The following is a 13,464-nucleotide window of genomic DNA, read 5'->3' on the forward strand; positions in this document are numbered from 1 at the left end:
TCCACAGGGGCTGTCCGAGGACACGGAGGGGGAATAAACTGTCCTGTGATGTTTACGGTCTGTCTTCAGACGCGTAGCTTCTTTTCACAGTGTGCTGACAGCCAAGACGGGATAATGAGCTGCAGAGAAAATCCACAACGGATCTAAAAATGACAACATGTTGTCCTACTTCTGTATTCCTGTCGCGCATTTCCAGCAATTGGGATTTTTACATCTCTCAACGTGTTTCTAGGTTGTTCTCTATTCCATCACGTGTGTGTGTGTGTGTACGTGTGTGTGTGTGCGTGTGAGTGAGAGACCATGCTCCAGAGAGCACCGGGCGAGTGATGCCCTCTGACCGTGAAGCTTTGTGTACGGCAGCGACTGCCTGGAAGCGCGCGCGCACACACACACACACACACACACACACACACACACACACACACACACACACACACACACACACACACACACACACACACACACACACACACACCCTGCTGCCTTAAGAGACTATAGCATGTCTTTACTTTAGTAATGTGTTTGTTTTCGTTCGAGACGAGGTCAGAGGCCTTCGGTGCATGTTTTAAAACAATAAGTGGACTTCAAAATGTCAGCTGATGTAAAAGTGGAACAACTATCTTAAACCATTCAAAAATATGAACATGAAGGAATTATTGTGTTTTTTGGCCTCACTTCCAGACGGGTAAACATGTAAGAAATCAGTAATAACGGTGTTTATTGACCCTTTACTTTTCCGTCACAAAGTGCGAACGTCTCAACTCTTCTTTATTCATCTCATGCACCACCTTCTATAGATGTGTGTGTGTGTGTGTGTGTCTCCTCTTCAGCACCACCTTCTATAGATGTGTGTGTGTGTGTGTGTGTCTTCTCTTCAGCACCACCTTCTATAGATGTGTGTGTGTCTCCTCTTCAGCTGCCTACCTGCAACCTTCACTTTTAAATTCCCTCACACACACACACACACACACACACACACACACACACACACACACATATGCACATATGCACATAAATCCTAGCTCAGCTCCCCAGAGTGAAAAGATTACAGGGTAGTGATTTCACCTTCTAATTAGGACTTCATCTCTCTCCCTCTCTCTCCAAAACACTGACACACACACACACACACACACACACACACACACACACACACACACACACACACACACACACACACACACACACACACGCATAAAGACACCAGGCTGCTTTAGTTACAGCAGGCTGGCTGGAGGCATCTGATAGCCGGGCCTCCAGGGACTCTGATGAGCAGCTACCTGAAATTTAAGCCCCAAAAGGAAGCACTGAGGTAGACACACACACACACGCACACACACACACACACACACACACACACACTGTGCGTTCCACTGTACGCGTCCCCACTGCGGCTCAGAAGGACGGGGGTTCTGCGCTGCGTTTTGGGGCAGGAGACACGGGAACATTCTGTGTGCAAACTTGGCGCGGTTGTGCGGCAGTCATGTCCTCGTTTTTTGAAAATCAAAGGCCTGCTGTGACTCTCAGCGTGGGGACCATCAAAGGCCTTTTAATGGAAGCTCCTGCGGGGCGCCTACGACCAAACTTGACAGTGATCGCCAGGAAAACCGAAGACGTTTCAAGTAAACACATCACGGGCCGGTCCAAGAAACTGTTGGCCTGATGTTTCAAGTCAGTCGACACTTTTAGGGGGACGCCATTATGACATTTTACGATTTTTGCTGCACGGTCTGCTTAAGCCCGACCCGCCCAACACCCTCGAGTCACCATTAGTACTTTACAACATCTTCTATACCATTTGCATTTCTGCCTCAGTGCCCGCCGGACGGTCGCCACGCTGATGGAATTCTTAATCCTGCAAACACGTGAAAGAATGCCAAGGCAAAGTGCAACCGCTGCAGTGCATTCTGAAACATTAAAGGTGCCCTTGAAGATGAAAGCGCAGTTTGGCAGAAAAAAATATACTATTAAAAACATCTATTTTCGGAGCATAAAAATGGTTAAAAAAAGATGATCACTTTCGAACCTCACTGTGTTTTTGCCACGGTGGATATCATTTAAACAGCTTGATTATCAGCAGGGTGGCGTTGGACTTTTGGTTTAAAGGAATCGGACCTTTCTGACGGGTCAGGTAGACTTTAATAACAGGGTGTCGTGTGCACCGGTGCTCCTCATACAGGGCTACTTTTAGCTCCGCCTGCCTTTGTGGCCAGATGGTCAGTCAGGTAGCTCGAACAAGAGTTCACCGGGCCACATAACAAAAGTAATGATCCTGATCCCCTCTCAAAAAAATGTAATCCACTCCAGGACTAGTTTGTAGGAGGATTCTGGTTTGTGGACCTCTTTTAATAAAATAACCTGAATGTTTCTCCCCGTCTGTTCCAGGACAAAAAGAAATACCTCGACATCATCCACAGCTACATGGAGGTCCACGGCACCGTGCACGGCACCAGCACCGTGCACCTCCCGAGCTACGTCAAGAACCACGGCATCCTGAGCGGCCGAGACCTGCAGTTCCTCCTCCGAGAATCCAAGGTGAGACCGCCCAGCTGTAAATTCGACCCACTTATGTCTAAATACAAAGAGTAAGTAATAACTGAAGTAAATAATATTTCTAAAAAGAGACGTTGGATGTTGTTTGGAGAAAAGACTCGTCTCCTTGTGTGAATGGAGGCGGGTTGTAGTTTGTCTCCGTCCTTCCACAGAAGCACTTCTCCATTCACGTCAGGACTTGTCTCCTCTCGCCACTCAAACCGCTCTTATCCACAAAGACAAGGACGCAGCCACAGAGGCTGAAGCCAGGCCGGGGTTGTGCAGCGCGGAGCGAGCTCTCTGCGAGACACTTTACACGGTCACTGAATGTGTGTCGAGCTGTTTCACACTAAATAGCTTTGTTCTGTGGAAAGCTGTGAAGTGGAGAGCATGTAAGACGCTCTGGTATGAGTCCTTTACTGCTTAACTCTGAAGCTATTAGAACAGAAACAAAACAAGTAATGCAAGCATATGTAGTTGTAAATAACGCCTGAAAACCCTCTCAAAATTCCTCATAATTTAGCAGACAACCTTTGATTTTTCCAACTGACGCGAGCCATTTTTAGCAGCTGTAGCTAGCTAGCTAATTAAGCTAGCATTAGCTTCCACAAGCTGGTTGAAAATTCGGTCTCTGGCTGACTTTTTAAGGCTTCATGTCTCATTTGAAAGCTAGAACGCTGCTGAAGGGCTCCAGCATATGGTGCTAAAACACTGAGCTGGAAGCTGCACCCTCGAGGCAAAACTTGATGATCCACGTAGAACAATTGGAAATAAAGGAGCCACATTGTTTTTGTATTGCATTGTGGAACTAGTTAGTCCAGGTAGTATGACGAGCCAACGTAAGGCCTTCTCGGGTATAGCTAGCTAGCGCTCCTCAAATCCAATCAAGAGTGGAGCTGCTAACTTTAGCTGAAACGCTGCTAGCGTCCGAGACAGTGAGGAAATACTGCACAACAGATGTCGCTAATCAACCTGTAACACTACAAACTAATGCAGCTGGTTAATGATGTGCTCCTCCTTCTTGGAGCTAACGCTAGCTAACTACTGCAGGGAGTGAAAAAAAAACTGCCAGCAATGTCTGCTGAAGGTGAAAACCATCGTTACTGCTGGCATTGAAAGATGATGTCTGTCCTTTGGCTCCAGTCTGCATCCTTTTCAGGAGAACAAGGTGGGAGGGAGCTTCGATTTCTTTAGCCTCTGAAACCAGACGCCTTCCCATCAGAGAGGAGAGGCAGACGTCAGACGTTCTCAAGTTCAAACGAGATCACGGTTCAGACGGTTCTAGAGAAAATGACGGCGTGAGATTTAAACACAAAAGATTCTCAACATGCGACGCTTGGCTGTAAAACCGAGGACTTGGTGACTCGGAGGCGCTGACGGAGAAAAGCTAAGGTGTATTCAGCAGTGGAGCAGATCATTGCAGTGTAGAAAACAACTTGCTGAAGACTAAAGTGGAGCAACACTCACATAGTGAGTCTTAGATGTGCTGGATTGCAGGTTAACTGTCTCCGCATAAACTCCCACATCCTCTCATTACACGCAGGTTCTGCGTGGAAAACACCAAAAAGGGGGGAATGGCCAATTAAATCCCACAAAAGCCCAACAGTTCATCCACGGGGCTCACTGTTACCTGCAGTCAGACTGCTGAGCTAATTGGCCTCGCAGGGTTTAACTATCGACAGAGCGGATTGTGAAGGCAGGGCGGAGGCGCTTCTGTGAAGAAGAAGAAGAAGAAGAAGAAGAGGGTGTTGTTGGCGTCTGACCTTTTTGATTTTCCCTCAAACTGAATTTCCTGAAATAAACTGGACACGCTGCTCTGCATCAGAGGAACATTGTCAATGATCAAACCGCTGCAGAGTGGGGCAAAGCTTTAGAGCGACCGTCTCTCCTCGCACCACATCATACATTAACTACAGGTTTGTGCGTGAGGCAAAGTAGAAGTTAAAGTGACGGCTCCTTCCTCGTCTTCATTACTGTCATTATATTCTGCACTCAGTGGCGGGCTTTATATCTGGGCCTTCAGTGCTGTTCTACACTTCTAATAACCTCATTATGACGTCACAGCTACGGGTTATTATTTGTTTCGTGTAAAAGCCGCATATTCACATAACACTGCAACATTTGACAAATGAAATAAAATGTTACATGAAGTTCAACACCTATCATACAAAACACGAAATGCAGAGTGCAGATACATGAATACATGACGGGACGCTGCGTCATTACCGGACAATACAGTCCAAATCACCACGTATGCACAGTGAACCGCGCAAGCTACTGCAAAACTCCGCGAGCTAATTAGTCAGCCTGATGCAGCAGTCGCTCTCCTGCAAGCACCGCTCTCTCGCAAGCACCCCCTCCCGCCCCTGCCGACGAAGGTCCGGCAACAGCCGCTCCTCTTGCGATCAGCAGCACCCCCAATTCAAATATTATTCATAAAAACGCCACGATGGACAAGTGAACAGTAGAGGTAACCAAACGAAGTTCACTTACCAAATGCAGTCTATCCTCCTTTCTTTGTTGACAAAGAGTTTAATCCCAGTACATCAGTTCCAGTAAGAAGTCCTTCTCCATTCATCGACGCCAGTCGAGCCTCCCCAGTTATATTTCGCCTTCACCGCCGGTGGTCGTCTTCGGCCGTGGACCGGCGAAGGGCGGGCCGCGGTTGTGGAGCTGAATTCCCTGCGAACGTGGTCGTTGAGTTGTAGATCCACTCGAGTCTCTCCAAAAGTACCGACGCTCAGTTAAAATGAAACACATTCACAGCCATAACATGTGCAACGCTTCTCCGACGCTGCATACAAATCCTTTTCCTGGCTGGTCAGGGCTGCTAGCTGTGGGGTCGTTTCTTACTGTCCAGTTTGTTCAGAAATGTCCTTCTTGAGAAAAGCGTTGCCAGTAACTCCGCCACTAAATCCGTTTCTCCTCCTTCCGCCATTTGATATTAAAAAAACAAAGCTAGGTAAAATATCTTTCAAATATTTCCACTTGAACTCTGTCTGCTACAACCAAAGCTCGGCTAGCAAGCATTATGTTTCGCGGGCACATAGTCACGTGCCCGCCCACTGACCAATCACAGCACACTCTGCACCTTGCTGGCAGAGAGGCATCTGGACTCTGAGCTGACGTAACTAGGCCTGCAAACTGCTCTGGTGGGGGGCCATGTCCACCACTGTCTGCACTGTAGGAAACAAAACGCGCCCCACGGCAGCCTCATTAGCGCTCTGGGGTCATTCAGCTCCTTTGTGTGATCATCATTTGCGTGAAAGACTCGGATATAAACTTCTATTCTACAGAGAGCGAGTCACAGCACAGGTGGTGTGATGCTCGTCGTCACCGTGGCAGGTCGTCACCTCTTCAGCGGGTTATTTTTAGCTCTTTGTTTGTCTGTTTAGTCACTGCGGTCGATAGCTGCTCGTCTATCTTTGTAAAGCTGAGTAATAACGGAGGCAATCAACAAATACGTCGACATCCATATTGTAGGGCTTTCACAAAATACTTACACAATAAAGTGGGTAAAACCAACAAATAGAACAGAACATGAAGATTCTCCTCCATGTGAGAATTACAAACACTGCTGGCGTATGATGATAAGAAAACGTAAGATGCACTTAATACAACGCTAAAGAACACACTAGTGCTAATAGAAGATCTACAAAGAGGTCGTTTTCAAAGGTGAATCAGCCTCCTAACTGATTAACATCGTTTGCATGCGAGTACCATTGTGACGTTTGTGCAGGTTTGTGTGCGCTTCTCTACGCATGCGGATGAAGTTCCAGCGCTGGCGGTGGTCAGTGGGTCGGGGATACGAGTGTCCACTCAGGCAGGACGTCTGCACCGGCGAGGACGGATCAATAGAACTACGGCTCGGATCCTACAAGACGGATGCACGTTGGAGACCCAAACCTGCTTTAATGCGCACTAACGAGGAGCTTTCAGATGAAGGAAAGGATTCTTATCGACTCCTCGTTTTCACACAGGAGACGCAGGCATCAGGCCTTTCTCCTACATCTCTGCTCCGTCCCCCCTTCTTCATCCCCTCCTCCTCCTCCTTCCATAGAAATAGGGGGCGACTGTTTCTCAGCATTGAGGAGGTTTTGCGCACACACACACACACACACACACACACACACACACACACACACACACACACACACAGACAGAAGAAGTAGTGAGCTTTGCTGCCACCTGTCGGCAGCACTCTGCTCGGCTGTAGGCATTAAACAGAAACGTTTGAGTAAGTCCACACATCAGTGAGTTAAAGGAGCATAAACTAACAACCCAGGTCTGATTATTCAAGTGTATCCGCCACACACACACACACACACACACACACACACACACACACACACACACACACACACAGACCAGCCATTGTAGCCACCGCTACACAACCCCCCCTCCTCCTCCTCGGTCCCACGCTCATGTGGACAAGCTGCCCCGCAAATATTTGCTCTCCCCATCCGGGAGGAGTGAACTTGTTAATAGAGCCTCCGCTTGTTCTTCAGAAGTATTAACTGTAAAGTCTGTGGGACGTACAATAAGTGGACACGGAGAAAACACCCCTCACCCCTCCCTCACATTAGGAACACAGTTTAGAGCAGGATGACTTCCTGTGACTCGCTGTATGAAAAGGATCTTTAGACGAACGGGAGGGATGACGGCAGCAGAACCTGGTTCATGCCGGACTTTTGTTTTTCAGACAAACATCCTTTAACACTTGTGCTTCATTTCCTTTTTAATATTTCCTCGTCTTGCGTAACAAGTGGTGGACGTGTGCAGCCGGTGTTGAGGGGCTGCAGGTAGTGGTGTTGAAGTGCTCCGTCCCATCAGACAAAGCGTCCTCGGTACTCCCTCCTCACCAAACATCCAGCGCCCTTTGAGAGGAATCATCATTAGAGCGGTGTCCTCACATTATCCTGCTTGTTTCCTCCCTTGTTTTCTAGAGAAAATGTGCTGCCTCTGCTGTATTTAGTGCTGATAACGTGAGAGGTTTTGTTAACTGCTGCTATCAGCAGACATCAGAAACGCCTCACACGGCCGGTGGGCTTTTCTAGCTTCTATCAAACCGTCTGGTGGAGGCTAATCTCCATATCTTCTCTCTCCACTGCAGTTGTTCGTGGGTCTGTCCTTCCCCTACGAGGGTCCCGCCCCCCTGGAGGCCATCGCCAACGGCTGCGCTTTCCTCAACCCCAAATTCAGCCCCCCGAAGAGCAGCAAGAACACAGACTTCTTCAAGGGAAAGCCCACGATGAGAGAGGTGAGCGGAGCTCACGGGCGTCTTCTACTCTGCTGCTCAGGATGTGACGTCTAACCTCTTCTCCCTCTCGTTGTCTGCAGCTGACCTCTCAACACCCGTACGCCGAGGTGTACATCGGCCCGCCCCACGTGTGGACGGTGGACATCGAGAACCCTGTGGAGGTGGAGGGGGCCATCCGCTCCATCCTCAGCCAGAAGGTAAACGTGAAGGTCTTCCTCATGCAACGTAAAGGACTTGATCTCTATCTCCTGTTCATTTTCTAAAGCAGTGTGTACAATGAAAAGGGATATAAATAATGACTAATCATGTTAGAGGTACATGTGAGGCTGGCCAGATGTATTTACAGACATACTGTACATACATACAGCACCTATACTGCAATGGACCTGCAACTAATGACTATCAATGAGTCTGCAGGTAACTTTCTGGAGGGAAGTTTGGTGTATAAAATGTCAAAAAGCTGCCATCTCCTCAAACCCAAAGATATTCACTTTAGTCTCTCAGTAAGTCCTCAGTTAAGAAGCTAAAACCAGGAAATCTGATCAAAAATGTCCAGAGTGAGTGAAAGTACAGGAGAGAGAGATCCAGTTCCGTCTTCCCGTCCAGGCCCGTGCATATTTAAAGGGCCGGGACCTCGTGTCGTGTTGTGCTCCGCCGAGCGACTCGGAACAATGGCCGTGTTCACCGGACGAGCCCGCGGAGCCTCACGTGTTCTGTGATCCGTGGAGAGTTGCAGCCTACCAGGCTCCAGCTCAGCTCCCCTCCTCACCTTCCCTCCCCCTCCTCACCTTCCCTCCCCCTCCTCACAAAGACGTAGAGAAAGCATGCGAGTGACTTAGTGCCACAACAAAGGCTTCGGTTGTTGGTCCTCCCCGTTTGAAGTTTCCCTAAATCAGAGTCGGTGGAGGTCGATGGGACTCTAAAGGGCGGCAGATGTTTCACCGGGCTCTCTCTCTCTCTCACACACACTCACACACACAGCGCGTGACACACTTCTCTGATCAGTCCGTCTTGTTTGTGCGATCAGATTGAGCCCTACCTGCCCTATGAGTTCACCTGTGAGGGGATGCTGCAGAGAGTCAACGCCTTCATTGAGAACCAGGTACTGACAGTGAACACTCACTAAAACACCACAACTAGCTGTTCAGCTTCTTTGTCAGCGTCACGATTTGTCAGCTGGTGCTGCGTGTCCAGTAGTGTGACTCCGTGTTGTGTTGTGCAGGACTTCTGCCACGGCCAGGTGATGTGGCCCCCCCTCAGCACCCTGCAGGTCAAGTTGGCCGAGCCGGGACGCACCTGCAAGCAGGTGTGCCAGGAGGAGCAGCTCATCTGTGAGCCGTCCTTCTTCCAACACCTCAACAAGGACAAGGACCTGGCCAGGTGGGACACACACACACATAAACGCTGTCCTCTGTGTTATAGTTGTGATTTTTAAAGCAGCCAGCAGGTGGCAGCACACACCAGGTTTGAATTCAAATGTGCAGTTTGTCAGCCAGAGTGGAGAATTTAAATAAACTGCAGTGTCGTGTTTAAACCACCGGAGGGACCAGTTTGTTTACCGGGAATAAATGCTCCCTCTCTCTCTCCCTCTCCCTCTCTCTGGTCTCAGGTTCGGCGTGGACTGCCAGACGGTGGAGTCCAGTGCCGACACGGTGGTGCCGGCCTACAGCGAGACCCGCCGCCACTGCATCTTCCAGTCCGACCTGCTGCTGTTCAGCTGCGCCGGCTCCCACCAGTCGCTGCAGCGCATCTGCCCGTGCCGCGACTACATGAAGGGCCAGGTGGCGCTGTGCAAAGACTGCCTATAGCACCAACGCGCAGGCCGAGGAAAGGAAACGAGTGTGTTTGAGACTCGTGCCGCTCTCTATCGAACACACTTTAGTGGGAAGACGTCTGGACAGAAGAGACGGTGTATGTCCATCATATTTATTGTCTCCCCCCCCCCCCCCCCCCCCCCCCCAGCAGCAGGAAGTGAAGCAGCCGAGCATCCGCAAGCCCCCCGCCCCCCCGGATTATGCGGAAAGCGCCGTGAAATTACTTGAATCAACAAAAAGGGAGCCGTCGTAGACTTCAGAGTGCTGCTTCCTCCTTTGGTAGACTGCACCAATCAGTCCCCCCCCAATCAGTCCCCCCCCCCCCATATCCACCCCCCCATATCCACCTCCCCCTGGTCTAATCTGACACTGTTTATTCTTTTGGTAGGTTTGCACTGGACTGGCTCGCCAGAAGGCCCACATCCCCACCACACACACACTCACACACACACACACACACACACACACACACACACACACACACACACACACACACACACACTAAAGAAGAACCCAGTTCTACACTGTAACCAACTCGTTGGTCTCGTCCGTGCGATCATGGGAGCGGACCCGATCCTAGGAATCCTTATCCGGACTCTAAAGCAGCGGTCCTCTATCGGGACAGTCCAGTCGTGGATCACCGGCCCCCCTTCGTTTTCACACGTTCACTTTTGAATCGCACACTTGCTTTAAATGTCAGAGTTTGTGTGTTTTCTACTAAAAGGCCAGTAGAGGAGCGTAGAACCGTCTTTGTCCGTCCGTTAGCTGAAGCTGTCGCGTACGGGAGTCGCCGTGTCGTAGACGGAGATGACAGGAAGACTCCGCAGCGTGCAGAGAAACATGAAAACCTAACCGAGGTGTTTGTCCGTTTAAGCTGTTTAAATACAAGAATAAAACTAAACACATCCACGTTCTCCCCCCGTCTGCCAGACAGCAAACTGTCGGCAACAAACATGCCAACGAAAAACCCCACTTCTTGTTTTCTTTAAAGAATCGTTAGGATTCTTATTATAGAAAAAGAAAATGAATAAAAAAAATTCAGAGTTCTTGTGGTGAATTGGGGGAAATGCACTCCGGTGATCTGAGGCTTGACAGGACGTTAGTAACACTGTATATTGTTCATAAGGGTTTTAAAATCTTTCTTTTTTATTTATTTTGTATACAAATCTTTATCTGTGTTGCTGGAAATCTTTTCTTTTTATTTATAGGAGGGTCTTTTTCCTTTTGATAGATTTGTATTTATGGAGAGTAATATAAAGCTTGCTTGTCTTGTATGAACGAGGGTCTGGAGGCTTCTGTCTGCTTCCAGCAGTGATGAGGACACGTTGAGGGTTACGCTCATTTCAGCATTTTTATAGTTTCAACAACTAAAAAGCGATTTGATGTTTCACTAAAGCTAAAATCATGATTGGGTTTAAAGGGAAATCTTTAGTGTTAAATAGCTGTTAACGGGGGATCGTCTTCATCACTGAGTCACTGATGGACAGCGGTGGACAAACAGGAGCCTCGATCACTTTGTGCTTTGATTTCCAATCACTTTTCTGTTTGCACGTGTAAATCAGCACCGTCCACCATCTGTCTTTTGTTTTTTTTTACTTTTGTAAACGGGTCAGCGATCTGCCGCCAAGTTAGCGTTTCAGAGAACATGATGTGCCTTTCCACGGTTTAGTTGGTTCTGATTATGGAGAAACATTTAACGACGCTTGTGATTCGGCCTTCAGTCCCAAAGCGAGAGGATCCGCTCTCTGCTGAGGCCGCGATCGGGTCACGTGAATTTAAATCATGTTATCTAATTTAAAGTTAATACAATTAAAATCAGTTCAATTGAATCAGTCTGACCCTTGTAACTATAAGAATGGATGTTCATTCAGCTCAGATGTTTCCTGTATTCTTCAGAATGTTTTACAGTAATCGGATTACTCGCTTCCAGCAGCAGGTTGAGTTCAGAAGCATCCACGCAAACTCATCATGTCCAGCGGATCAATGAGGAAGAAGCAGTGTGTTGTTACGCGGGGACGGTGGACTTCTACGGTCACACCGGCTGCAGTGAGAGCCTTATTTACTCCGTTATTCTGAGCATGCCGTCCGTCGGATTATCAACCGTTTGGTTTCTAGAGAACCGCATTCGTCTTCGTTAACCTCCGCATCAAACGTCTCCGTTGTATAAACCCGCTGCTTCCAGCCACGCGTTTGGTGATGTTGGTCCACGCAGCGAAAGGTGAAGAACGCAACGACAACTTGTTCTGTTTTCTTTGTTTTCACAGTCGTTGACGAGTAAGAGGGATATAACTTTATTTTTAAATAAACCTTTTTTCTGTGACAAAAGGCTCAGACTCTGGTTTAATATTTGTTTTACATCACAGCAATACAGATTCAGTATTTACACGGCACAGAAGAGGACGGTGTGTGTGTGTGTGTGTGTGTGTGCAGAAAGTTTACATTTGGGCCTCATAAACATTTCAGGCTCAAATATATATAATATAACACCTTAAAATACCACTTTTCTATTCAGATAAAAGTCCTTAAATGTGACAAAACACAAATAAATACGCCGCACAAACTAGTCCCACAGCGCAGCACATTCGGTTACAGTGACTGAAGAACGGTCCTCCTCATCATCACGTCCACAGTCACCAAAACATTCAGCAGTACGATGAAGGTTAGGAGTCAGTTTGGTGATTCATAGTGATGGAATACTAATATATACTAATAAATAACAGCTTCCTCCCCGAGGCCCGGGAAGCCACTGTGCTACAGAAACTCACTTTTGTGCTTTTTACACATATTCAAGTTTCAGGGTAAAACCAACCACCATTAAAAATAAAGACTTCATTCAAAATGTCCTACAAAAGAAGTCTCGTCATAATTGAATCAGTAATTAAGTCCACAAGTTCTAAGAGAAATAAGGGTTTTCCCTTTCAGATCCCAGAGACAAACAGCAGCTCCAGATAAGAGGACACGTGTCGACAGCGTATCAACAATACATGTGGTGGACACAAGGAGTCCAAGAACCCCCGACTCATTCCACTCACTAGTGTCGCTCGTATTACTTCTACTGAATCCCAAATAAAGTGGGGACAAGAAGCCGCTGCCCTTCCAGCATCCAAACCAAGAAGAAACCTTCCACGAACACCTGGTGTGTTCCTTAACCTCCCCTCATTCTGGATTCTATGGATCTATGACATAGACAATGTTTGTGTAATTGGACTTAATATTGACGGCGCTGGAGTCTGCTGCGTTGCATCATGAGCCGGAGGCTGAGTGAGGTCCTGACTTCTCTTTCTGCGACTGGATGCCAAAAAGATTTCTATCGTCCAGGACTGGAAGTTGGCGTTACGCTGCTGAAACGGAGCCAACTCCGGGCTCCCGCCACCACAGTCTCTGTGAATATTGTAAACAGTAACTCACATGTTAGCGAGCCTCTCTGTGTGCTTATATACCCCCCCCCCCCATTAAGCCTCCGCTGCTACATCAGCTACATCGATCACTTTAGAGCACAGCTGAGCAAAGGCCTCTCAGAGCCGTGGGAGAAATGAACTGCAGTGCTTTGACCGGGCGACGAGGTGTAACTGAGGTAATGTAATGTCTCCCGTACGCTGCAGTCCAAGCTTTCACAATCAACTCCCTCCATCTCTTCAACCGTCTTGTTTAAATACAGAGGCGTGAAAACAACAGACTGACCCATTCACTGTTAAAAGACAGATAAAGATATTATATGTACCGAACTGTAAAACACTTAAAAAGGCGGCAAGGATTTCATCCATCCGTTGCTGTCGTCACCGGCCGGAGCCTCAGAGGAATGAGAGAACTGTACACACACTGGAGGACCGGATGTGATTGTCTGTGGAGAGAGTGGACTGT

The 13,464-nt window shown here is 48.1% G+C and overlaps 1 protein-coding gene across 1 annotated transcript in view; it reads left to right on the plus strand.

Annotated features, from left to right (window-relative positions):
* Nucleotides 1-13,455, plus strand: part of mgat5 (alpha-1,6-mannosylglycoprotein 6-beta-N-acetylglucosaminyltransferase) — a 50,449-nt gene extending 36,994 nt beyond the window's left edge. The window contains exons 12-17 of the mRNA XM_079185773.1: nt 2,383-2,532; nt 7,643-7,789; nt 7,870-7,986; nt 8,817-8,891; nt 9,012-9,169; nt 9,399-13,455. Of these exons, the coding sequence (XP_079041899.1) occupies nt 2,383-2,532; nt 7,643-7,789; nt 7,870-7,986; nt 8,817-8,891; nt 9,012-9,169; nt 9,399-9,597 (846 nt within the window). The 3' untranslated portion in view covers nt 9,598-13,455. The remainder of the gene's footprint in view (nt 1-2,382; nt 2,533-7,642; nt 7,790-7,869; nt 7,987-8,816; nt 8,892-9,011; nt 9,170-9,398) is intronic.
* The last annotated feature ends 9 nt before the right edge of the window (nt 13,456-13,464 follow it).

The sequence above is a fragment of the Pholis gunnellus genome (genome assembly GCF_910591455.1).
Source record: "Pholis gunnellus genome assembly, chromosome: 24".
Taxonomy (NCBI): Eukaryota; Metazoa; Chordata; class Actinopteri; order Perciformes; family Pholidae; genus Pholis; species Pholis gunnellus.